Genomic DNA, 27,579 nt, shown 5'->3' on the forward strand with positions numbered 1-27,579 from the left:
CACAGCTCGTATGACACAGCTCACGCTCACACAGGTCACACTCAGACAGCTCACACTCACACAGCTCGTACTGACAAAGCTCACGCTCACACAGGTCACACTCACACAGGTCATGCTCACACAAGTCATGCTCACACACCTCTGTTTGAGATTCTATTTGCAGGAATGTTGTGTCACCTGACCTGAATACTGTGTGTTGATTCGCTGAAGTGATCAGGTTCATGGGGTTCTGCTGTAGAACAGCTCTGGCGTTTGACCGTTCTGTGAATGTCAACGTGAACTCGCTATGCTTTGACAATGAACAATAATGGTTTTTATGACCAAACATAAGTAGAGTTCAGAATGGGTCATGTGTTAAGAAAGTCAGTTCATTTTTTTAAGGGATGGCAATTTACATTTTTTTTGCAAATGAATTTTTCAAATAATTTAACCCCCAAAACATTGTTTACGTTTATGGTAGGCTTAAAACCAGAAACCTTGAATGCTGCACGGACTTCTGGTTACTGGGTGCCTGGCTGGTTGTGATAGTTCCCATCATCTATTTATCAGCAGACAGTCTCAATTTCAACCACCGCCCATATAGACAGCCTTTCAAGCATTGATAGCTGAGCATTTAGCAGCGTGATCTAATCTTCATCTTAGGGGGCAAAGCCAGCTCTATTTCCTGAAGAGGCTGGAGTCCTTCAGCATTTGTAGGAAGCTCCGGCAGATGTTCTATCAGATTGTGGTTACCAGCTGTCTTTATGCTATGGTGTGCTGGGGCAGAAGCATGGAAAAGAGAGACAAGGTACGCCTGGACAAGCTGGCCAGGTGAGCAGGGTCAGTGGTCGGTGTGGAACTGGACTTTGTGGTCAAGGTGGCTGAGAGAAAGACATTACACAAACTGTTCTTAATTGAGGATGATGGCCACCATCATCACAGGCAGGAGGAGCATGTTTAGTGGCAGGTTGCTGTCACAGAGCTGCTCAACCAACAGATTCAGGAGATCCTTTGTCCCTCAAGCCATCAGGCTCTCCAACTCTTCCCAGGGGGCCCAGAAGAGAAGAGAGAAGAAGGAAGAGGAGAGATGAGGACTGAATCTGAATCTCATACTAAATCAAAGGTATTGTTCTATCCATCTGCACATCTGGACACCTTACTGTACATATTGCACTTTCTGTAACCCCTACCGTGTGTCTTGCACATCTGGACACTCCACACCTAGACACTTTATTGCAGTACTAATATATGCACATATTTATCTATCTCTCTATCTATCCATCCATCCATCCAAAATCATAGCAATTCATATAGCAATGATATCTACACTATCACTGAAAGTATCCAGACACCCCTTCTGTTCTCTGGAGTGATGAAGCACTATTTAATACATTCAGGATTACTTGAGATAGTGTAATCCATAGATCCTAGTGATAAATAACTATTTAACATCAGTGCCTGAACTCACCAATGCTCTTGTGGCTGAATGCAATCAAATCCCGACAGCAATGTTCATCTGATGTAAACACTTAATGAGAAGGTATCTACAAATTTTGGACATGCAGTGTGTTTACATTCTTATTATCCTTAATGGCACAAAATCATTGACATTACTATATCTAAACAGAATCATTGATAAAGTAACACAAGAGCAGAGAACCATAAGGAGACTGCCAAGGATCTGCAGGCATCTCTTGCACAAATCTTGTGGGGCCAGACGTGACCTCATAATGAAAATACGTCTGAGGAAGGTTGTTAAATTTTTGGTGCTGGACTGCTGTAAAATCTGCCACTAACAATTTAGAAGAAGCAAAAACGCTATTGTAAGCAAAGTTTTGCAGGAGGTGATGTTGAGGTCCGACAATTTTTGATGCTGGAAGTATGCCATCGACCCCTAGCTGTGCATCGGACTGATTTAGAAGTTTCACACTCACAAAAATCACTAGCCATTAGGGGTGAAACCAGCCATTAGGGGTGAAACCAGCCATTAGGGGTGTACTTTGTGTACTTCTGGTGCCGGTCCCAAGCCCGGATAAATGGTGAGGGTTGCGTCAGGAAGGGCATCCGGCGTAAAATTTGTGCCCAAACTATCATGCGGATCACAAATATGACGGTTAACAACGACCGCCTCTGGTGCTGTTGATCAGCAGGGTGCCGGTGGAAATTGGACTAATGTAGGTCAAAGACCATCAAAGAGGAGAGGAGGAAGGCGGGTTAGACGGCAGCGAGAGAGAAGGAAAGGCAGAAGTGCGGAGGTTAGAGTAGGGACTCTGAACATGGGGACAATGACTGGTAAAGACAGAGAGCTTGCAGACATGATGGAGAGAAGGAAGGTAGATATTCTGTGTGTCCAGGAGACCAGATGGAAAGGAAGCAAGGCCAGGAACATTGGAGGTGGATTCAAACTGTTCTATCATGGTGTAGAGAGGAAGAGAAATGGAGTAGGGATAATCCTAAAGGAACAGCTTGGGAAAAGAGTTCTGGATGTAAAGAGAGTGTCAGACAGGATCATGAGCCTGAAGTTGGAGGTTGATGGTGTGATTTTGAATGTGGTCAGTTCATGTGCACCACAGGTTGTCAGTTAGAGGAGAAAGAGGAATTTTGGAGTAAGATGGATGAAGTGGTAGATGGTGTCCCTAGAGAGGAGAGATTAGTGATTGGTGCAGACTTCAATGGACATGTTGGTGAAGGGAACAGAGGGGATGAAGAGGTGCTGGGTATGTATAGTGTGAAAGACAGAAATGCGGAAGGTCAGATGGTTGTAGATTTTGCAAAGAGAATGGAAATGGCTGTGGTGAACACGTATTTTCAGAAGAGGGAAGAACACAGGGTGACATACAAGAGTGGAGGGAGGTGCACACAGGTGGATTATATCCTTAGCAGGAGATGCCACCTAAAGGAGATTGGAGATTGTAAAGTGGTGCCAGGGAAAAGTGTAGCAAGGCAGCATAGGGTGGTTGTCTGAAGAATGAGGTTAGAGGAAGAAGAAAGAAGAGGAAGAGAGTGAAGACAGAGCCGAAGATTAGATGGTGGAAGCTGAAGGAGGAGGATGGTTGCAGGCAGTTCAGGGAAAAATTGCAACAGGCCCTTGGGGGCAGTGAGGAGCTACCTGAGGACTGGGAAACTACAGCTAAGGTGGTGAGAGAAACTGGCAAGAATGTGTTGGGTGTTTCGTCTGGTCAGAGGAAAGAAGACAAGGAAAGTTGGTGGTGGAATGAGGAAGTCCAGGAGAGTATTCAGAAGAAGAAGGCAGCTAAGAAAAAGTGGGATAACCAGAGAGATGAAGGAAGTAGGCAGGAGTTCTGTGAGGCTAGTCGCATAGCGAAAAGAATGGTGGCAAAGGCAAAGGCTCAGGCCTATGATGAGCTGTATGAGAGGCTGGACAGTAAAGAAGGAGTAAAGGACTTTTATCGTTTGGCTAAACAGAGAGATAGAGCTGGGAAGGATGTACAGCAGGTTAGGCTGATAAAGGATAGAGAGGGAAATGTACTAGTGAGTGAACAGAGAGTGTTGAGTAGATGGAAGGAGGACTTTGAAGAACTAATGAATGAGGAAAACGAGAGAGAGAGGAGGATGACGGGGGGAGAGATAGTGGATCAGGAAGTGCAGAGAATTAGTAAGGTGGAAGTGAGGGCAGCTTTAAAGTGGATGAAGAATGGAAAGCCAGTTGGTCCAGATGACATATCTGTGGAGGTATGGAGATGTTTAGGAGCGAAGGCAGTGGACTTTTTAAGCAGGTTGTTTAACAAAATCCTGGAGAGTGAGAGGATGCCTGATGAGTGGAGAAGCAGTGAACTGGTCCCCATTTTTAAGAACAAGGGTGATGTGTCTTTGTGGATCTAGAGAAGGCATATGATAGGGTGCCAAGAGAGGAACTGTGGTACTGTATGAGGAAGTCAGGTGTAGCTGAAAAGTATGTTAGGGTGGTGCAGGACATGTATGAGGATAGTGAGACAGTGGTGAGGTGTGCAGTTGGAGTGACAAATGGTTTCAAGGTGAAGGTAGGGTTACATCAGGGATCAGCTTTGAGCCCCATCTTGTTTGCAATGGTGATGGACAGGTTGACAGATGAGGTCAGGCAGGAGGCTCTGGACCATGATGTTTGCAGATGACATTGTAATCTGTGGTGAGAGTAGAGAGCAGGTGGAAGAGAATCTGGAGAGGTGGAGGTTTGCACTGGAGAGGAGAGGAATGAAGGTCAGTAGAGACAAGACGGAATACATGTGTGTGAATGAGAGGGAGGCAGGTGGAAAGGTGAAGATGCAAGGAGTAGAGGTCGTAAAGGTGGATGACTTCAAGTATTTTGGGTCAACCATCCAGAGCAATGGACAGTGTAGAAAAGAGGTGAAGAAGAGGGTGCAGGCAGGATGGAGTGGGTGGAGACAGATGTCAGGGCTGATGTGTGACAGAAGGATAGCAGCAAGAGTGAAAGGGAAGGTCTACAAGACAGTAGTGCGTCCTGCTATGATGTACAGTTTGGAGACTGTGGCTCTGTCTAAAAGACAGGAGGCTGAGCTGGAGGTGGCGGAGATGAAGATGCTGAGATTTTCGTTGGGAGTGACAAGGATAGACAAGATTAGAAATGAGCAGATCAGAGGGACAGTGAAGGTGGAGCAGTTTGGAGATAAAGCCAGAGAGGCCAGGTTGAGATGGTTTGGACATGTGTTGAGGAGGAATAGTGGATATATTGGGCAAAGAATGTTGGAGATGGAGCTGCCGGGCAGAAGGAGAAGAGGTAGACCTCAGAGAAGGTTTATGGATGTCGTGAAGGTGGACATGGAGATGGTTGTTGTGAAAGTAGAGGAGGCAATGGATAGGGCAAGATGGAGGCAGATGATCCGCTGTGGCGACCCCTAAAGGGAGCAGCCAAAAGAAGAAGAAGACACTCACAAAAATCTCATCTGGCCTTTACACTTGGTAGTTTAGACATTTGTTATGGACCACTGATATGCTCTCCAGCCTTGAGTAGTTACTGAATGTTACAGTTTACAGAGCGCAGCAGTTAAAACCTTCCCTGGGATCTGTGATGAATATACACTTTTCTTGCATTTGAAGGTTACATTAGAAAGGGTGTTATGATGTCGAGAAAGGAGGGTAAGCAACCTATCTCTTCAAAAAATGGGACATGGATCTCACACATATCTCCAAACTGAACCTCTTTGGTTGATAAATTAGCCAAGCCACGCACTCTTCATCTTTCCTTAGCTGGAAATGAGCAGGGACATCAAAAGTACACCCAAGAGGAGTAACTGTCATCCCTTGGTGGTTCCTGCAAGTCCATGACACCACAATCCAAAATATACTAACACTATTATGAGTCTAAGACATGAAAATCCTCATAGAGTTCTCATGGAGGAAACCACTACTCTCCAAAAATCCCTATTTCTGCCCATCTCAAATTTGGAAACTTTTCCTGCCTCAAGGCCTCGACAGTTGCCATGATATAGAGACCACTGAAGCTCACGTTGAGGAAATCCTACAGCAGAATGTCAAAAATCGTCTGCGATCTGAATCTGAGTAGAAATTGGGTCGTGCCACATGACAATAATATAAAACAGAGGAGTAAATTAACAACAGAATGATTCAAACACAAGAAATTCCACAGTTTGCCAAGTCAGAGTCCTGAAATCAACCCAAATCCCACATGCTGTGGTATGATGAGAACCAGGCAGTTCAAGCAAGACATCCCAAGCATGTTCACGGAGAGTTTTCACTAGTTATTAAACATTCACATGCTTTTTCCACCCCTGACACTGATTATATAAGCTTTTTTGTTAAAATGTGATAAGGAACCCTCAATGGCACCTTAAGTGTGTCATATAAATAAACGACTTACTGTATTACTGCTTAACTCTTCTATTATCTTTAGTGACAATTTGACCCCATTCAGTGTTTAATGTCTCTAAATAAATGATTGGCATTTTTTTTCTGGCATATTTCCTTTTGGGAACAACTGGGTAAACATAACATTAACATGATCATATATTTCGAGTGTCCTGTACACATTTTGTATGCATTAGTGTACTTTGGCTTCAACTGGACTCCAAATTGTTTTAGATGATATTGAGGTCACCATATATCCCTCTGCTTTGGGCCCCCTACCCTAATATAACAACACCTGAACCACAGATAGTTCACACAACATGGGGAAAGAGAAAACGCAAGCCCCACCAGAACTTTAATATTTCCATTAGGTTTAAATTGCTGGGTCAAATCTGTCACTGGGTCAGTTCCACGCTTGTTGGTACTCTCAATGGTCCATCTTTGTACCTTTAGTCAGGGAACATAACTGAACCATAATCCACTGAAATGATCTGTTTTGAGCTGTACTGACTCCACACACCCCGCCTCGCCTCCAGGCTTTTATTCTACTGCTCAGTTTTAAAACATTCGGTTATGAAAAGGAACAAATACCAACTTTTCACCTGGAGAAGCTGATTTAAGGTGCAGAGTTGGACCTTAAAACCATGGGACCATTTACATTGCTTGTACTGTGATGAACAAAAAATGTACCTGAACAGAACCTTCATTTCTAACAGTGCAAGGATAAAAGATGTAGTAAAATTGAGGATAAGAGGAGGTTAAAAGATCAGATCGCATTTATAGGTTGTCTAGATCATTCAAAGGCTTTCCAAACTTCTTACATCTGTATGTCAGATTCATTCAACTCATTTAAAGAGATTCAGCCCATTTTATTATGAGGTTATTGATGACTAAATGAGTTATGGTAAAACATGGTCTATAAGGCATGGGTGTAGTTGTGTTACAGCCAACTAACTGTGCTTCAGTGCCCTAGTTGGTTTGAATGCCTGTGGCTTGTGATTGTGATTCAGTAGAAAGACATGTTCTTTGAGAAGGAGGGCTGGTTCCACAGTGGTGATTCAACATTCAACTTGCTGTCAGTCAGTTTCTTTGATTAATCTTTTTAATTTATCAACTGTGACTCACCATCCATGTAGGCTGGAGGTTAGGGAACCAGCCCTGTGACCGGAAGGTTGCCGGTGCAATCCCCTTGGCTGGCAGTCCATGACCGAAGTACCCTTGAGCAAGGCACCTAACCCCCAACTGCTCCCTGGGTACCGTAGATAGGGCTGCCCACTACTCTGGGCAAGTGTGCTCACTGCCCCCTAGTGGGTATGTTCTCTAGTGTGCATGCATGTGGGTGTTTCACTGCATGGATGGGTTAAATGCAGAGGTTGTCTGTGGTTGTCTTGCTTTTAAAGGATGAATTGGAAAGGGTGGTATGGTGTGGTGTGGCGAAGGAGGGTAAACAATCTGTATCTTCAAGAAAATGAGAAATGGCTCTCACACAAAGCTCCATGTCACATGCTTATGTTTGCTAAGTGTACTCTAGTTAGCCATCATGACATTAAAACATTATGGCATATGTCATAACAGTTACTGGTAGTGGCAACACAATGTATTGTTATGTTTCTGTTACTTGTTACTTGCTACTCATGTTGATATAACTATGTCAGATGTGCTTTAGTAATATATCAGCGTCATGTCATCTTTACCACTAACTCTCATGACAAACGCTGTGATGTTTCATGTTATGACAGCTTATGTCACATGCTAATTTTGGATTACCATACATTCTTAAAAAAAGGGGGTTCTTCAAAGGTTCTTTAGTAAAGAAAATGGTTTTATGTAGAACCATGAACAAACAAAGATCTCTTTCCATGGTTAAATGGTCCTTTGTGTTGGAAAAAGGTTCAACAGATAGAACGTTGATAGAATGTATAAACGCATAGAATAATTTTTTTTATTAAAGAACATTTGAAGAACCATTGTTTTAAGAGTACGGTATTGTCTTAATAGTGTACATGGGCACTCTTAGGCCTGTGGCTATTTCCAGTGGTGGACAGTAACTGAGTAACTGAGTAAATGTAATTGGTTTCTGTACTTTAGTATTTTTGGTGTATCTGTAGTGAAGTTTCTCCATTTCTGGGCGACTTTTTCCTTTCACTCCACTACATTTCAGAGTCTAATATCTGACTTTTTCCTCCTACATTTTGAGAAATCTGTCGTTCCTTTTGGTTTCTGTGTGTATAAAAATGTCACATGTCAAAACGAAAGAAGCGCAAAGCCAGAGCACCAATCAGGGCCCAGCGGTCACTTTGTTTAGAGCTGGTTTTGACCTGTTGGTCATACCGACCCAGTGCAGCACGCGGTTCAACGTCAGAGCAGCAGCGTAAAACTTTGGGAGAGTCTGTTCAACATAAATGATGAACTAACCTAACTTTGTGTAAATAGAGCACAATATAGAAATATGTCCACATATGCAGTCGAGACTGACGCGGCTTTTTTCTGAATTTCTACAAACACCATTTCATTTTATAGTAAATGAGTTTGGGCTGGTTTATGTTTATGAACAGACGCCTACAGATCAACATAGTAAAGGAGCTCATCTGTGATCCTGAGTTTAAAGCCAGTTTTTATTCAACTTAAACTTGGAACTAAGTTGTAAATAAATCTGAAACTGAAACTTTGCTTGTGTGTAAAAAGTGATTTCAGAGCCACTCGGTTCTCCCTGATGGAAACTGTTTACCTTCAGTGTTTTGTGCTTCTGATCATTTTAATAGACGTCAGCGTCACTAATTAATGACGTTCTATTAAAAGACTGGTTTACCAAGAGAGACGCTGGAGGACTTTCACCTGAAATGAGTTCATGAAGCCAGTCTGGTTATAAAAATGATAACAGGACCAGATCAGAGCCAGAATTACTCTTTTAGTACTTTTACTTTATACTTAAGTACATTTGAAGGTAAATACTTTAGTACTTTTACTCAAGTGGAGGTCTAAAGGGAGGAACTTCTAATTTTACTGTAGTGATATTTTACCTGGTGTCTCAACTTTAACTTGAGTACATGATTTGTCCACCACCGGCTATTTCATTGCTCAGTTCTTATTTCTTATTAACTTCTTGCTATAATCTCCTTATATTAATATCCCAACAATATCCTTTTTGACATGGGTTCTAAATAGCACCCAAAAGGGTTCTGCTATTGTTATGATGCCAACCTTGTATCAATAGAAGAACCCTTTTGGGTGCTGTATAGAATCACCTACAGCACATTCTCCATCAATCTGAAGAACACTTTCATGGTGCAAAGAACCATTTCCTTTACTAAAGAACCCAAGAAGAACCTTCTTTTTAAAGAATGTACTCAAGCCATCATGACATCACACATTAGGCCATCTGTCTTGGCAGTAACTGGGGGCAGTCATGGGCTGGAGGTTAGAGAACAGGCCCTGTGACCTGAAGGTCGCCGATTCGATCCCCAGAGCTGATAGTACTGAGGTGTCCTTGAGGGTCATAACATCTCCTGATGTTTATAACAGTGCTATGTCAATCTCACAGCATGGTTTAAGAAAAGTGTTACCCAATTTTCTCTGTACTACAGAATCTACACTCTTCCAAAAGGTGGCTTTGCAGGGGTTCTTTAGTAAAGGGACCTTTTCTATTCAACCATAAGTCCTAACTAGAACCATTTCATGAATAAATGGTCCTTTGCATTGTAAAATAGATATTCAAACTGATGGAGAAGGTGTTTTATATGGCTCTGAGCAGATCGGTATTGAACATGGTTCTACATAGCACCAAAAAGGGTTCTTCTTGTATACAAGCTTGACATCACAACAGTAGAAGAACCCCGTTTGGTGATATATAGAACCATATACAAGAAACATTTCATGACGCAAAGAACTCTTTAAGCATGGAAATTGTTCTTTGAGTATTCGTGGTTGTATACAGAATCATTGTCTTTACTACAGAACCCTTGAAGAGCCATCTTCTCAGGATTCTCAGGACTGTTGCTGTCTCCGGAAAGCATCTCCACTCTCTAGACTAATCAAACATGAAGTGGGATGCAAGCCCTCGCTAATGAAAACCAGAAGACGCAGAGAGATATAATGCTGATGCGCTGATGCAAATTAGATGGAGCGATATTTCAAAAAACCCCCCTGGAATTTTTCTAGGGCAAATTATAACTCTCCAAAATTGTTCACATACATATTGTAAGTAATCAGTACAGTTTTTATGGCTAAAGTATTAAGATATACACTCACCAGCCACTTTAGTAGGTACACCTTGTTAGTAAAAGGTTGGACCCCCTTTTGCCTTCAGAACTGCCTTAATTCTTCATGTCAGACGTTCAACAAGGTGTTGGAAACGTTCCTCAGAGATTCTGGTTGGTTATTTGAGTTCCTGTTGCCTTTCTATCGTCTGGAACCAGTCTGCCCGTTCTCCTCTGAACACGCCACGTTCAAAGTCCCTTAAATCCCCTTTCTTCCCCGTTCTGATGCTCGGCCTGCACTTCAGCAAGTTGTCTTGACCACCTCTACATGCCTAAATGCATTGAGTTGCAGCCGTGTGATTGGCTGATTAGCTATTTGTGTTAACAAGCAACTGATAAAGTGGCAGGTGAGTGTATAAGCCCACTTAGAGAGTCCACTTAGAAAACAGGCAATGCAAACACATCATTTGGTCACTGACGTTGCTTTTGCCTCTCAAGTTGTTCCAACATTTCAAAGCAATTGTGTGTATTTTCAATAGAGCTGAATAAGCACGGGATGGGCGGGTTGACTGCCATACAGCGACTGTGATATATTGGTTTATATTGAACCTTATGATATAACCATGCGATGGAAGATGCGCTGTTATGGGTCAGCATGGCAGATTCTGTTCAGTACAGTGCCATGTTACCATTGCTGGTAATTGTCATGACAGGCGGTATAATGTTTGTCATATATATATGTTTGCTAAATAAACCAGCCTTGTGACTGGAAGGTCACCAGTTCGAATGGCTTGAGCCAATAGTACGTGACTAAAGTGCCCTTGAGCATGGCACCTAACCCCCAACTGCTCCCCCATCATGGTTAAGACTGCCCACCACTCCAGGCAAGTGTTCTCACTGCCCCCTAGTGTGTATGCATTCACTATTGTTTATGCTGGTATTTCACATTTTGATGGGTCAAAATGCAGAGGTGAAATTTTCCTGTTGTGGGACTAATAAGGGTAACTTAACTCTGTAACACTTAACTGTAAGGCAGTGTTCATAAGGCTACATGACATCTACATAAGCTTGTCATGACAACTTACATAACCCTACATGTTTATAAGCACTTATTCCAAAAGACGTTATTCACTATAAAGTGTGTATTAGACAATTTTGATCAAAGTTAGCTAAAGTAGCCTTTATGACAGATGATGCCTATTGGAATAAGCTTTTATAAACATGTATGTAGAGTTATGTCAGTTGTCATGACAAGCTTAGTGCGGCTGTTGGAACAAAACCTTGCATCTCCATTTTTGTTGGTTTTCAGTTTTTGACTTGATTTGAAACTGCATGTCGCCCTTTACATTGTGTGTAAATTTCATGATGAAGGGACCAAAAGAAATGACCAAAAATGACTTGGAAAGACGTCTGGTTCCATTGACTTACACTAAAAGTAAAGTAGGTTTTTTCCTTCTCCTGTAAAGTTACCATTTTGGAGATACAAGGTCTTGTTCCTACAGCAGCGTTGTGTAGGTTTTATGTAGCCTTATGGACAGTACCCTAGAGTAAAGCATTACTGTCTACATTTACTCTAGTTAGCTGTCTTGATGCCAAAACATAACAATATATTTCATAACAAATTAGCGGAAAGGGTAACACGACACATTATATTTACAGGACATGATCCGTCACGTTTATGGTTTGGCTATGTCAACATTATGAGGCAGGTTTCAAGGAAAGTGTTACTGATATATTGTTGTAGGGTTAAAGTTCACAACATCTTTGGAATTTATTTACTTAGTGTATTTATTTACTTTCAAATTCACAATTCTTAGAAAACAAACAAATCAAGATATGCTCATCTTTTAATATAGTACATCCTCAATGCTGCTGAAAGTTTCTTTCAAATATAGCGTGACACCGTGACAGAATTTCTATAGAACACGTAAAATTTGTTTATACCAATGGCATAAAAAGTGAAGCACTTGTTGCTAAAGAATGTATGATGAATAGCATGCAAGTAAATTAGAATAATGTATAAACATGGTCAGTTTTGTAAAGCAGTAAGCTTACATTGAGTAAAACTTTACTTTGATTGAACTGCATAGCAATTGTTCACAGTAAAAATACTTAGCAGTTTCAATGACCAGCCATCTTCTGAGAACAAAACAAGATATTTAATGCAATATTCAGCAATGCTGTGCTTTCCTGTATTTTCTAGATATGTGAAACATAGAGTGGTACATCTGATGCCTCTCTTAGTTGAACTGATATAGGTTCTAAACAAAGAAGAGATAAAATACAGGTATAGTTTATAACATGTCAACATTGTCAACCAACTTTTTAAAACGTATTCCTTACCTGCAGGCTTATTGATGCAATGTGTACAGTAAGTGTACAGAGATGGTGCCCTGTTGCAACTAATAAGAACTCAAAGATACAATCTATACAACAGCTTGCAGGGCAAATGAGGCTATGTATTGCATTTGATCTATATAAATATTAGAGATTGGAATGTTTGAAGTGTGTGTTTGCTTCAAAAAAGGAATGTATTTTCTATTCTCTAACACATTAGCAATACATAAAATGAATAATAAATGTGTGCCTCATACAAGACACTGTCATATTTTATGTGCCGAGGATTTCGGTTTCAAGATTTCAAATGTAGATCTCAGTGTACTCTACATTTCTACCACTGTGGCACAAACAAACCTGTACATATCTCAGTAAATATGTTGTTCTTAATGCAAAGGGTGAATTTTTTACATGGTTACGATGTCATTCTCGGTCACCACAGATTGACACGTAACTTGGCAAATTTGATGTTTGATTAGATCAAATGAAGGAGGGAATCGACACGGAGAGCTGAGGTGCACATTGACGAGGCGATCCTAATCGAAAATGACCTCAGAAGCTTGGCGAAGACAGTTGGCCGAGTCAACAGGCATGTTACTGTGGGTGATGTTGTTCCCGTCCAGGCGCAGGGTCTTCAGTCTGGAGTAGTTTACAGGTGAAGTGAACTTGCAGATGCTAGCCAGGTCAAACTCTGCAAAAAGAAACAAGCCGTAAATTTGATTGTACGAGTTGGGAATCTAAAAATACAGAGGGTCAAGAGAGGGTGTCTACTCACTGTTAATTTGATTGACTTGCAGGTACAGGTGCTCAAGCGCTTCATTGACCTCAGGGATGGACTGTAGCTTGTTGAAAGACAGGTCCAGTTCCAAGAGAGAGGTCACATTGAACACTCCTGCTGGAATCCCAGAGTCCACCAGCTTGTTGTGGGAGACACGAAGATATTGCAGCTCTGGCATTTTGGCCAGGTAGCCACCTGGGATGCTGTCGATGTCATTGTTGTCAGCGTAGAGCATCAGCAGGGAAGAAGGCATGCCTGCTGGGAGCTTCTTTAGCTTGTTCTCACTCACATCCAGCAACATCAACGACTTTAGCCCTTTGAAGGCCCCAGCGATGCTCTCAGAGGTCAGCTTGTTCTTGGACAGGTAGACAGTGGTGAGGTTCTCCATGCCAGACAGCGTGCCTGAGGGGAATGACGTGAGGTCGTTGCCAATTAATTTTAGCTCATCCATGGACTTGGAGAGAGGACCGGGAGGTTTGGTCAGCTTGTTGTTGCTGAAGTAGAGCTTCTCCAGGCTACCCAGTTTGTCAATGGTCCCCGACTGGATCTTGTCACTGGAGATCTGATTGTTGTCAAGAACAAGCCAGCGCAAATCAGTGACATTGTCAAAAACACCTGCCTTGATCTCTTCGATCTGGTTGTCCTGCAGGTAGAGGTATTTGATTCCAGTGGGGACAATGGGAACGAACTTCAGATTGCGCCCATGGCAGTACATGGCAGTGGGGAAGTTGATAGGACAGTCACACTCCTGGACACAGTGGGGTGCAGACACCACAGACTGTGGAGCAGGTTCGTAGTCATAGTCATAGTACTGGCAGATGCACAGGCTGGCCAGGCTTCCAAAAAGGAGAAAGCGGAGAGGGAACATAGCTGCACAGCAGAGACCAAAATAAGCTGATGGAAAGCAAGAGAAGAAAAGTAGGGGAGAGAGAGAGAGAGAGAGAGAGAGAGAGAGAGAGAGAGACAGACATTACACTTGATGAAAATTGCTCTACTAAGACGTAAACACTACCAGAAGGATTTTACAGTATCCGTAAACACATAATAATCCGTTGAATATCTTTGAACATGGGTAAATTCATGGAAAGTGTTCAACACTGTCAACAAATCAGGCCACAACTAAAGTATGTCATCGGATACATTCGCTCCAAGTTTATCTCAGGTTACAGGTTATTGCACACATCATCAAACTGCACACATCATCATTCCTCTCCATACAGATGTACATTCCCTGAAGATTGCGTGGCTTTCCATTTGCACCCCCACTTTCTTAGATTGCAAGCAGACAATTAACTAATCTATGTTCCATCACACCAACATAACAAGGGCAACCAAGAAAGAATAATCAAAGTACTGTTAAAGCTGCACAGCATTCTGACCCATATTTGGATGCATACAAATCAGGCATTTGTGCATGCAAGTATAGGTTTGTGTATGGATTCAAAGAGGCAAAGAAAGCATGCTAAATTACATTCATTGCAAATGCAACCCATACAAATACTTTGCATACACATTCTAAAATAGATCATCACTCCACATTTACAGTACAGCAGATGCAGTTTTCTTCAGACTTCCTGCAAATACAGCAAACCAGATGTGACTTTGAACATGCTCCCAGATACAAAGGCGAAAGATCAGCAAGACGACCACAACAGATGAGAAAAGACCACCGAGATTCCCCATTCCCAACAGAACGCTTTGTCTAACAGGTAGGAGCTGACTTACCTTTACTCTCTGTCCCTCTGTTTCAGGCTGCAGGCGGAGATGTGCACGGCCCGAGGTCTCTGGAGAGGACGAGCGAGGGAGGGAGGGAGAGAGAGGGAGGGAGAGAGTGAGAGAGAGAGGAGGGAGATGTGAGACTCACCCAGTTAAACCACAGTGGCCTAGGGTGATGGAAAACAGCAGTCAGTCAGACGGCGCAACAGAGGCTCTGACATGTGGGTTCGAACCTATGACAAAACACAGGTGCAGCCGAAGCAGCCTTGGGTGCAAAGACTCACCGGGGCGTCTTTGCTAAATATATATACCTGTGCGATACGCACGCCTCCTTATGCCCACTTATTCTGAATTACAGCATGGAACAAACAAGCTATTGTGAAGGAGTCCCGCGCAAACACCTGGACATGCGAAGCGCGGCCACGCCTCTGCCAACTCTCTTGTAAAAGATAAATGCTTACAACCGAATAGTCCTATTTCCATCAAACAGCGTGAAAAGTGAAAAAAAGGGGGAGGGAAAATAAAAAGGTATTTTGGCTGCATGTGATGCCAACTGCCTGCTATTATACTACCCAGTCTGCACCAGTTAGAGCTCCAGTTGTAAATAAGCTCCTGGAAAAACTGACAAGAGGAGGCCGAAAGTGGGCCAGACCGACCTTACATAAGACTGTTGACTAACGTTGCCGCTTCTGGTCGTCTGCGGAGCATGGTATCCGAGGAGAACGCGTCCAACTCCCCGCAGATGTGTGGGTGTAAATCAGCAGTCACCGTGCTTTCATCTTCGCTCGCAGAGGCGTCTTTCTCTGCATGTGGTCAATGTGAAGCCCCTTCCTCTAAGGCCTAAGGTAGACGTCTGGACACCCGACACCCAGCTCAGCGGATAGATCTCTGCGCTGCCTACAGGACGCAAGCTATGTTATTTGGTACATTTGTCTGTGCCTAGAAGTTGAAGAAAAGTCTGGTCCTGGGCCAGAACGTTCCCTCAAAGGAGAGTCATGCTTTTGTTCAAACTGTATTGCAGCTAAAAGAAAGTGTGACCTCAACCTTTTCATTTGCTCACTGATATATGCCTTCTAATGAAACAGCCTCACATGCATGAAGTTCTTCTGACTTTACAACTTCAGTAGATGCTCACTGCTTCGATACACAATACATAACGTTTACTTTCAGTCCTAATAAAGAAGGATCCTAAAGGATCCTTGGCTTGCACGCACAGTCCTAGCAAAGCCTAAATTGGCACAGAATGGTTTCGAGAACAAAAAGTGGTTCTTCGGTGGACCAGACAAAATAGCAGTTCATCATTGTTAAAAAAGGCATATATGGTGAAATAACTAAACTATTACTTGACCAACAATATTGATCTTAGTCCTCAGCTACACTGTCAAAAAAGGGTACTCTAAAGGTACCCTCAAAGGTGCAACGTGGTCCTCAAGGTCCAGTTGTGCACCTTAAATCAGCTTCAAATAAGAATCATCAAATAAAAAGGCCTGGACTCAAGATCGGACTTAAAACTTCAAACACAAAACCCCACTGACAGCGTTTGTTCCTAGAAAAGTACAGTTCACCACTTTTTTTTTCTGAGATTGTACAGCTGTGTGCTGACTAGGTCTCTGCGTTAAGCTCTACAGTGTCAGTCCCTCCTACATACTGGCATCTGTTAGTAGTTGAGGGCTTGGAGAGGAACATTATAACAGAGGTCGTATTTCTCAGCTGCTCTAGGATCAGTTGTTCTCACTCACCTTCTAAAGGGTGCGATTATATAAACAAGACAGATCTGATCTTAGATTGATAAATCCTGAAATGTATGGTCTCTCGGGTTGATGAATGTTTCTGGCCCTCTGGCAGGGCAAGTTGGGGCAAATCTGTGATCAGTTAAGAAAGTTTCAGTAAAGGAGAGATCTCTGAAGAAGATTCTTCTGCATAATGAGATGCAAGGCTGGCTGGTTGTAGCTACTCAAACCAGCAAGGAATGGGCTAAGACAGAGCCCTAAAGAGGAGTGGAGAGTTTAAACTCATTCCAGATGGCAGAGCAAAAATACAAGCACACACTCAGGCATGGCTGTAGTACTGTCTGTATGATGTGTCCCATTTACTGTCAGTGTTTCTGTAGCTAAACAGAGACGTATTTACACCTAAGTCTGTCCTTAAGCTTAACCTCAGTAGCCAAAAGGAAATCTTGGCTTTTAGTTTCTCGAGGGAAAAGTTTAGTTGTGTAAAGAAACTGCAAATTGTCCCCATGAGGTCAGATTTTTTTGCGTCTTCCTAATGTTTGGTTACAAAATCAGTAAAATCACACAAATACTCAAAGAAACCAGACAAGACTCTCCGTTTGAATCATTAACTCTTATAAGCTACAGCTTTTACTGATGATAACAAAAACATGGGGTAGTTTTTTTTTTTCAGAGTAGCCATAAAATGAAATATCCATCTGTTTTCTTGCTCCTATATCTTTGATGAAAATGTGTATGATTTGCAAAATTGAACGTGACCTGGATCGTCTTTGCTGGTGAGCAAGCAAGTAAAATTTGATTAAAGAGTGTTTAAATGCTGGTTGTTTATTGTGTCTGTTGACCAGGATTGTCTGTTTTATATGGGCATGGGCGTCTATGTGAAGACGCGTGAATAGTTTTTCGTAGCAGGGGGTTCTCACCCCTCCCCTTTCACCCCGCATTGCTCACTAGCAGCTCAACGCAGAGTCCCAACATTTCCCAAATCCTCGTCCTAGTTTAACTGGTAACAGAGTTACAGGGAAAATATATCATTTGATCATATTAAATAAAACTATCTGGTCCAGTTCCCAACCAAGCTTATGCTTTTGGGTTTTTTGATTTGCATTAAAATGGAACATATTTCAAAATTTCTACATGACTTTCTATATAGTCAAGCCATTAAACCATGGGGCAGTCATGGGCTGGAGGTTAGGGATCCAGCCTCATGACCGGAAGGTTGCCGGTTCAATCCCCAGAGCTGACAGCACGTGACTGAGGTGTCCTTGAGCAAGACGCCTAACCCCCAACTGCTCCCTGGGTGCTGTGGATAGGGCTGCCCACTGCTCCGGGCAAGTGTGCTCACTGCCCCCTAGTGTGTATGTGGTGTTTCACTTCATGGATGGGTTAAATGCGGAGTTGAAATTTCCCCATTGTGGGACTAATAAGGGTCACTTAATCTTATATAGTCAAACCATTAAAGTGTACATGAAGTCATAGCGAGTGGTTTCATGTGAAATGCTCCATTAGAGAGAAACTTTTCACAGTGGGGTGTTAGGAGCCAGACATCTGCAGAGTTTATCGTTGTTTTATAATAGTTTTGAGAAGATTTTGGCTTTTGAAAATCCATGCATGGTGGAGGGATACATGTAGGGTATTGGGAGGCAAAATAGTTCCCAAATAAAACGAAACTTTTCAGATTTATCACAGTTTTACAATCATCAACATTACATGTAAAACCTCAGAAGACACGTGTAGGTTCGCTGGTGGTTCTGGATAGTAAATAGAGTGGCTCTGTTTGTGTTGTAGACATTGTGCCCCCTGGTTCCCATCACTACCACTGTAAAGACATCTGAGTAAGTTTCTACAGTGAATCAGTCACACCGACCGCTCTCCGTGACCTTGTTTACATCGTTATGACTGAATTAAGCAGAATTTCTCTTTCAAATTATTTACATTTCAATCCCAAATATGGAAAGACTGAATGATTCAGCTTTGGAGCTGCAGCATGTACGGGCAAACCCATCACCTCTAAATCAATGCTATACAGTCTGACTGACCAAACAATTGCTATCCAGCAACAGGCCATTAAACAGCACTCTCCCACCAAAAATGACAGGCTTCAAAAAGTGTGTTAACTGGCCAGTGATTTTCTCTGTGTGCTGATAAGTAGATAGAGCTCGATGTCTCTCTGACCGCTGGGCTGACCTGGCTGCAGCGTTTTGGATCTGTCTCGCCATCTCTCTCAGAAAAGGGCAAGTGATGAAAAGTGAAAACTCAGCCTCAACAGAACCCAAAAAACTGGAAAATGGAAACTTTTCCACATCTGTTCCACTGGCTGGTCTGCGGCATGTCCACTCACGTACATTTGTTTAATGTCCTGACTGTCTGAATTTATTTAAGCGCTCTGTCTGCGCCGACAGCTCAGCGTTCAGCATAAGTGAGCTAGTTCTCTGGTTCGTAGTGTCTAAGTGTGAAAACGTGGGCCCAAAGACATCGCTGCTCTTCAGTGACTTCATCACACCTTCTCTGAAAGGCCCCTGTCAGAGTTCTCCTCAAACTCATATTTTGCACTTTTAAGCACTTTCAACTTCACTGAGGTATTAAAATACGAAGATTATGTCAAAAAGTTGATTAAATCTTTGTAAATCAGGCACTGGCCATTAAATGATCTGTGCCCATCACTAAATAAAAGTGGCCATTTATGTTATTATGACAATTAACACATTCTTAAAAATAACGGTTCTTCAAGGGTTCTTCAGCAAAGAAAGTTTAGGTTAGGATTAGGTTTTGGGTTGAGGTTAAATTTAGGGTTAGGATTAGGGCCAGGGTGAGGGTTAGGATTAGGTTTTGGGTTGAGGTTAAGGTTAGGGTTAATATTAGGGCCAGGGTGAGGGCTAGGATTAGATTTTGGGTTCAGATTAGGGTTAGGATTAGGGCCAGGGTGAGGGTTAGGATTAGGTTTTGGGTTGAGGTTAAGGTTAAGGGCAGGATTAGAGCCAGGGTGAGTGTTAGGATTAGGTTTTGGGTTGAGGTTAAGGTTAGGGTTAGGATTAGGGCCAGGGTGAGGGTTAGGATTAGGTTTTGGGTTGAGGTTAAGGTTAGGGTTAATATTAGGGCCAGGGTGAGGGCTAGGATTAGATTTTGGGTTCAGATTAGGGTTAGAATTAGGGCCAGGGTGAGGGTTAGGATTAGGTTTTGGGTTGAGGTTAAGTTTAGGGTTAGGATTAGGGCCAGGGTGAGGGCTAGGATTAGATTTTGGGTTCAGATTAGGGTTAGAATTAGGACCAGGGTGAGGGTTAGGATTAGGTTTTAGGTTGAGGTTAAGTTTAGGTTTAGGATTAGGGCCAGGGTGAGGGCTAGGATTAGGTTTTGGTTTGAGGTTAAGTTTAGGGTTAGGATTAGGGCATGGGCAAGGGTTAGGATTAAGTTTTAGGTTGAGGATAAAGTTAGGTTTAGGTTTTGTGCTGGGGTTCAGGTTAGGATTAGGGCTAGGGTGAGGATTAGAATTAGGTTTTGGGTTGAGGTTAAGATTAGGATTAGGTTTAGGATCAGGGTGAGGGTTAGGATAATGGCCAAGGTGAGAGTTAGGGTGAGGGTTATAGTTAGGGCCAGGGTGAGGGCTAAAATTAGGTTTTAGGTTGAGGTTAAGGTTAGGTTCAGGATTAGGGCCAGGGTGAGGGTTAGGATAATGGCCAAGGTGAGGGTTAGGATTAGGATCAGATTTTGGTTGAGGTTAAGGTTAGGATTAGGATTTGGGCCAGGGTGAGGGATAGGATTAGGATTAGGTTTTGGTTGAGGTTAAAGTTAGGTTTAGGATTAGAGCCAGGGTGAGGGCTAGAATTAGGTTTTGGTTGAGGTTAGGGTTAGATTTAGGATTAGAGCCAGGGTGAGGGCTAGAATTAGGTTTTGGGTTGAGGTTAAGGTTAGGTTTAGGATTAGGGCTAGGCTGAGGGCTAGAGTTAGGTTTTGGGTTGAGGTTTAGGTTAGGTTTAGGATTAGGGCTAGGCTGAGGGCTAGAGTTAGGTTTTGGGTTGAGGTTAGGGTTAGGTTTAGGATTAGGGCTAGGCTGAGGGCTAGAGTTAGGTTTTGGGTTGAGGTTAAGGTTAGGTTTAGGATTAGGGCTAGGCTGAGGGCTAGAGTTAGGTTTTGGGTTGAGGTTAAGGTTAGTCGATGTAACTGGAGAAGAGTGCCTTTGTGTTTTGGCTCCAGGAACAATGACGAGGATAGTTTAAGAGGCAAGAACACCACAAAATCCCAGAGGTGGGTTTGATGTAAAAGGAAAAAAAGGCTGATGGTTATTCAAGAAGCCACCCAAGAACCACCACGAAAGAAACTGAGGAATGGTGATGGATATGGAATGCTGTGGAGCTGTTTTGCTTCCAAAGGTCACGGGAGCCTGACTCAAATACACGGCTTTATGGACTCCTGAACATTTTACAGCAAAATCTGATTGTCTCTTTGGAGCAGTTAAACTGGGTCATTGTTGGATCTTCCAGCAGGAAAACAATCCAAATCTTTCCCCCACGGTCCACACAAAAATGGTATATGGTCCATGGAATCTATCATTGGCTACGGCCTTTTTGGACCTGATTGGAAACTGCATGAAAAACCTGCATGGCAAGCCCAAGAGCTGCATCCAAAAGTGAAAAACAAGAAGAACCCCTGCATGGATTCCTTGACTGGGCCCCCTACAGAATTTCAGAAAAAAGGTGCCACTAACTATTAAGTTCAGGGCTCCATTAAACATGGCATAACCATCTACACATAGATCCTGACATCTAGTGCATGAAAGAAAGATGACCAGGTTGAGTTCATGGGAAAATCTGGAAGCAATGGTGAGACAAAGGCTAGGCTAGGAGCCTCCAGGCCCGACCCTCAGCAGCAGCATTGCACAAGACGTTCCATCATCTGACGATTTATTGTTGAAGGTGGAAAACAGTAGCTCAGCTGTTGCTCTGGATTTTTCCATGCAAGAGATACTACTGGCGTCTGGTTTACATCATCTTCATACGTAACAAATCACGCAGAGACCACTAACGCCTCATGGATGGAGGCCATTGTGCTGTGGATGTGAAGCTCTGCCATTTGAATTAAAACGCTTTAAACTGGGAATGACATATGGATTAGGATTAATCAGAGTAAACTGTTTTGTGTCTTTACTCCTTATTTTGGCGATTATTAACGCCATACTCGTCTGCTGACCCTTGAATTAGAAGATTACAATTAAAAGAACTGAAATTCTAATCAAGAAATCTGGATCCTCTGGTACGCAGATGTACTCTGTTTATGGTGTAAACATCATGACCACCTCCTTGTTTCTACGCTCATTGTCAATTTTATCAGCTCCACTTGCACTTTGTAGTTCTACAGTTACAGACTGTAGTCCATCTGTTTCTCTGATACTCTGTTACCCTGTTCTTCAGTGGTCAGGACCCCCATGGACCCTCACAGAGCAGGTACTATTGGGGTGGTGGTTCATTCTCAGCACAGCAGTGACACTGATGTGGTGGTGGTGTGTTAGTGTGTCATCAGATTCGTATGGATTACAAATGACACTCTGATAGTTTGTGTTGTGTTTTATTTCAAAAGACTGACCCTCAAAAAAAATTGAAGTAAAGTGAAATTGGTTTTGAAGAGAAAATATTCAGTCACAAAATGAATAGACCAATAAAAATGTTCTAAAATGACTATCTTGATATTCTACTCCTGAAAAATTATGAATGTGTAAACATGAGGTTTTGTTCCCACAGCTATGATATGTACACTCACTGGCCACTTTATTAGGTACACCTTCAGTTGCTTCTTAGCACAAATAGCTAATCAGCCAATCACCGCAACTCAAAGCATTTAGGCGTGTAGAGGTGGTCAAGACGACTTGCTGAAGTGCAGACCGAGCATCAGAACGGGGAAGAAAGGGGATTTAAGGGGCTTTGAACGTGGCGTGGTTGTTGGTGCCAGACGGGCTGGTCTGAGTATTTCAGAAACTGCTGATCTGCTGGGATTTTCACGCTCAACCATCTCTAGGGTTTACAGAGAACGGTCCGAAAAAGAGGACATATCCAGTGAGCGGTCAGTTGTGTGGACGAAAATGCCTTGTTGATGTGAGAGGTCAGAGGAGAATGGGCAGACTGGTTCCAGATGATAGAAAGACAACAGGAACTCAAATAACCAACCAGAATCTCTGAGGAACGTTTCCAACACCTTGTTGAAAGTCTGACATGAAGAATTAAAGCAGTTCTGAAGGCAAAAGGGGGTCCAGCCTTTTACTAGCAAGGTGTCACTAAATAAATTTGTCACTTAAATCATCTTTCGTCCCCATTCTGATTCCCCTAAATGCATTGAGTTGTGGCCATGTGATTGGCTGATTAGCTATTTGTGTTAATAAGCAATTGAACAGGTGTACCTAATAAAGTGCATACACATAAATATATAGTGGGATTCAAAAGAGCACTATTGAAAATGCATCTGTTTTGCATTCTTTCTAATTTAATACAAAGTTTCAATCTAAGTTATAATATCTGCACTGTAATTTGAGTGAAAAGTAAAACCATTTAAATATTTACATGAAAGCTTCTGTGGTTTTATGTATCAAAGCATTTTCCAGCCTCATTAAATCCCTCAGGATGTTTTTTTGTACATTCTTATTGGCTGTCCTGTATGTTGCCTCATTCAGCCTGGTCTGAAACGCCCTTTAGGGAAGGCACTCTGAATGGGTGGAGCTAAACTGCTGGAGGCTGAAATGGTGGATACAGAAACAGTGCATTCAAAACCCAGAAAAGGGGCAAAATCTCATCATTGTACTTATCAGACATTTTCATTGGTTAAAATCATCCATAATTCTAAAACTTTCTGTTTTAATTTCGAGGTGTAACCCCTTAAATACCCAAGGCTGCTGGCAGGGCCCTACGTTTTATTACACACTTCTATAACCCAAGAAAATCTCATCCAGTTTGCACTGCAGTCCCTGTAGTTACTGAACGATAAACCTTAGTATGTAATAAGCCTGGGGTTTTAAGGGGTTCAGTGAAACCATCTCAGACGTCTTTAGTTGTAACAATAATGTCGAACAGCTTATATCTCTGCAATAACGCTCCACAATATCACATTTTTCAATGACCTCATTCTGTGAGAGTTGGGCCAAATGAGGGAAAAACGAAGTACATTCCTGAGTTATTCCCTGGATGCTGCTGTGCTTCTCATTAAACTTTACGAGCATGTCACCTCATATATATTTGGGCGTCTGGTCTGGTGGGAAATTGCCATTTAAATGAATTACATTCAGACGGCAAATGAACAATCAATGCAACTTCTGCTTTTGCACTTCAACATAAAATCTCCACAAGGTTAAAAAAGTGAACCATCACAGTGTCTGGAGGTGTTTCTTTAGGTGTATTTAACTCGTTCCTTCACTTAAATAAGAAGGCCTCTTTATATGAGTGATTTTCCATGACTGTGTGGGCCCCACTGAAAAAAAGTCTGTGTAAATAAGAGTGCAGTGGAATAAAATGTAATTAGAAAGTTTCCAAAAATTGTCAGAGCACAAGGGGCTTTGTAGGCGTATCACATTGAAAACAATGCGAATTTTCGAAGGGACCCGTGTTGGCCACCTGAAACGGCCAAGTTATCCATTTCACCCTCGGCGTTTTTGTCAGCTCTAAGTCAATATTTCGAATTCTGCCAAATTTCATGTGTCTGTTTGGTCGTCGGCCCTGTATTTGTCAAAAATACTAATCTAATACAGTCTTTAGGCTTCACTATGGCTGTTAAGTACCACATGTGGTTCCCATTCAGAACGTGTACATGTGTCAGCAGTGCAGTAATTTAATCTGTGCAATCAAATTACACAGCGGGGAAGCCCGCAGAGATCAAACAAAGACTGATTTTGTGAGAATGAGCTTTTATATGTCAGAGGATTGAGATCAGATCCGGGGACTATTTGGATAAAATCACGAAAAAGAACAGCAAACAAAAGAGCTTATTACCCAGTTCACTCTGAATGCTCTCTCCTCTCTTCCACAGATGAAAAATAAAGGGAAGCCAGTTCATTTTACACTTGAACTGAGTTGGTACAGTTTAAATGGATGCCTTTTTTGTGTAGTGCCCAACCCAATTCTATGAAATGTGAACATAGATCAGACATAACACTATGACTATCTTTAGATTCTACTCCTGAAAAGTTACCCATTTGTTTTGACACCTGATTGCCATCCCTTTGACTGAAAACACCCGACTCTAATTTCACCTTTATATTATCTGCTAATCCCAAAGGTGCAAATACTTTGGCCGCTCACAGATGCGTAATATTGAATCATTTTCCTCAATAAATAAACGACCAAGTGTAAGATTTTTGTCTCATTTGTTTATTGTGGTTCTCTTTTTCTACTATTAGGACTTGTTTGATAAAACATGTCCTAATATTAGATAATAAAAACATTTTATTATCATGATTGCTATTGTCATCTACGCTACAAAGCATCCAAAACATAGTGTGTATTTTGAGTTTTAATGAAATCGACATACAGAGCATTAGATATCTTGAGCAGATGGTAACGCTGCATTTGTTTACCTACTTTTATGTGTGAACTTTTAAGTAGTGCTAGTACTTTATAGCCAAGTGGATTAGCAACATGAAGCTTTTTTACTGCCCTGTTGTGGCTCCACAGCTTAATGCAATTTGTAGGTAAAAGGAAGATATTCCTCCTTTACAGTACAATAAAGCTCTGATGATCATTCAACAGAGTTTGACTATAAATGGTCTTTAATGCTAGAGTTAATTTAAAACTGCTTATTCATCCTTTTACCCTGAAGATTGGTGCACAGACTGCTCACCATAGCAATGCAGACAACAATCTCACCTAGCCAGTGTGCTTATTGTGCTTAAAATCACTCCAGCTGGTTTCTTGATATGATTCATCTTCAACAAGAAACTGTCAAACGTTAAAAAGTCGTGAAACTGAAGTGAATTTTTTATACAGGGCAGTCGTGGGCTGGAGGTTAGGGAACCAGTCTTGTGACTGGAAGGTCAGTGGTTTGATCTCCTGAGCCAACAGGACATGACTGAAGTGCCCTTGAGCAAGACACCTAACCCCCAAGTGCTCCCGAGGCGTAGATGCTAGGGCTGCCTACCGCTCTGGGCAAGGGTGCTCACTGCCCCCTAGTGTGTGTGTGTTCACTAGTGTGCATGCATGTGGGTGTTCGACTGCACAGATGGGTTAAACGCGGAGGTCTAATTCCTCAAACACAGTTGACCATTACATCCCTGTACCAGACATTGGGGTCTGTGACAGTGGTTGGTGTAGTGGGTAACACCTCTGCCTTCTATGCTATAGACTGGGGTTCAAGCCACACCTGGGCTTCACTATACCAATAAAAGTCCTTGGACAAGACTCCTAATACCACCTTTGCCTACCTGTGTAAAATGATTGAAACTGTAAGTCACTCTGGAAAGGAGCTTCTGCCAAAACATTTCTTGTTTGAATTTTCAGTTCCACCTTAAATGGTGCAACAGTTACATTCTGGAGGTGTACATTTAAGGTGGAGCGGGAAAATTTGAGCAAGAAGCTGGTGAATGAGAAACGACTTCAGCCTCGTAAAAAGTTGTTGAGAGACATTTCTGAAGAAACTGATCTACTTTTGAGGGAAAGTTTCCTGCCAGAGATGCGAGAAAAGCAGCTATAGCTGAGCTAAACCTTAAAGCAGAGCAAAGTAAGTCTGCGTTTTTTGTTTATATTTTAGATTTATGGCCTATACTAGCACATCAGCACATACTGAGACAGATTTACGGCCAGGATGGTAAAATGGACAATTTTGTGGCTCCCATGGTGGTTTGATTTTTGTTAACAGGACAAAATGGCTCTTATTACCATTTAGGTTGGCATAGCCTTTCAGTATCGTCCCCTTTGCACAGAATTTGCCTTCTCTGGGAAGGCTTTCCAACACAGGCTGTTTATATATAGAGTGCTCTCACTGAGGATAACCAAATATACGCACCGCAGCAGTTCAACACATGTGCTGTTAAAGCTGTGCTGCCAGCAGACTTTCACCTGGAGGAACATCACACGCTCATCCACACGCACCTGAGCACCCACGCTCAAACACACACATGGTTGCGCATGTGCTGCAGGAGTGCAGCGTAAGTCAGGAAACAGGTGCAGGGTTTAATGCGCATCTTCTTAATGAAACAGACAGCAAGCTGGTTAAAGTGTGACTGAGAGGACACCAGACTCCAGCGTGCTGGAGCAGGTGGATGACGTAAGGCCTACAACACACACACACACACACACTGTAATCCTCCGTCTAATGCTCCAACACGACTGCACTTCATCAATGACAGCTTCAGGTTCATCTAGAACAGGAGAGGTGCATGTGGCTGCAGGTGTTCATTATAATCAAGCAGTGCAGTTGTTTCCTCTCATTTAATCACACTGTAAAAAATCAGCTTGAAATTTCAAGCTTTTGGAGACCAACATGAAGTATTTTCAGCCTACCGTCCTCACAAAAACACTGAAAATACAGCTTTTTTTTAAAAATTGCTGACATCACAGTTAAATTGCTCGTGCCTGATGCTGTTTTCATTTATTAGGCACTGACCTTGGTGGTGTTAACATGTTTATAACTGAATTTAGCTTCGCTTTTTCATTCAGTCGTAGTACAGATCTATCAGAACCACAGTGAGTCTGGTGATTTGTGGCTTGATGATTGTCCTCCACAGTTCAAACGGAGTGAAAAGCTTGAGAAACGCCTCTACTTGATCAGGACTGTGTTTCAGAGATAATGATGTAGCCATGACAGAGCACCTTTCTATTGCTTTTTCAGCTTTTATTTTCTGGCAGGAATCACACTTTAAATTCACATGAAACCAAATTGCAGAAGTCTGCCGGCCTGTGTGACAAAGCCTACTGTGTTTGTAATAAATTCAGCACAAATTTGCTGGAAAAGCTCTCCTTTAACTTTGCTGCCTATATTTTGTGCAGTATGCAGGCCTACAATGCTCATATTGAAGCACTTTACATCACCATGTATGAAGTATTTCTCTTGTTGA

The 27,579-nt window shown here is 42.3% G+C and overlaps 1 protein-coding gene across 2 annotated transcripts; it reads right to left on the minus strand.

Moving 5' to 3' along the window:
* Nucleotides 1–11,768: 11,768 nt before the first annotated feature.
* lum (lumican) lies at nucleotides 11,769–15,098 on the minus strand. Of its 2 annotated transcripts, none has more exons than XM_017711310.2 (3): nucleotides 14,978–15,098; nucleotides 13,111–14,007; nucleotides 11,769–13,026 (listed from the first exon to the last, which is right to left on the minus strand). In XM_017711310.2, exons 2-3 carry the CDS (start codon nucleotides 13,979–13,981, stop codon nucleotides 12,872–12,874), a joined length of 1,026 nt encoding a protein of 341 aa, XP_017566799.1. In that variant the 5' UTR covers nucleotides 13,982–14,007; nucleotides 14,978–15,098; the 3' UTR covers nucleotides 11,769–12,871. The 2 variants fall into 2 exon arrangements, with proteins under 2 accessions (XP_017566799.1, XP_017566798.1); XM_017711309.2 differs by lacking the exon at nucleotides 14,978–15,098 and adding an exon at nucleotides 14,839–14,937.
* Nucleotides 15,099–27,579: the final 12,481 nt, after the last annotated feature.

The sequence above is a fragment of the Pygocentrus nattereri genome, chromosome 1, assembly GCF_015220715.1.
Source record: "Pygocentrus nattereri isolate fPygNat1 chromosome 1, fPygNat1.pri, whole genome shotgun sequence".
NCBI classification, from domain to species: Eukaryota; Metazoa; Chordata; class Actinopteri; order Characiformes; family Serrasalmidae; genus Pygocentrus; species Pygocentrus nattereri.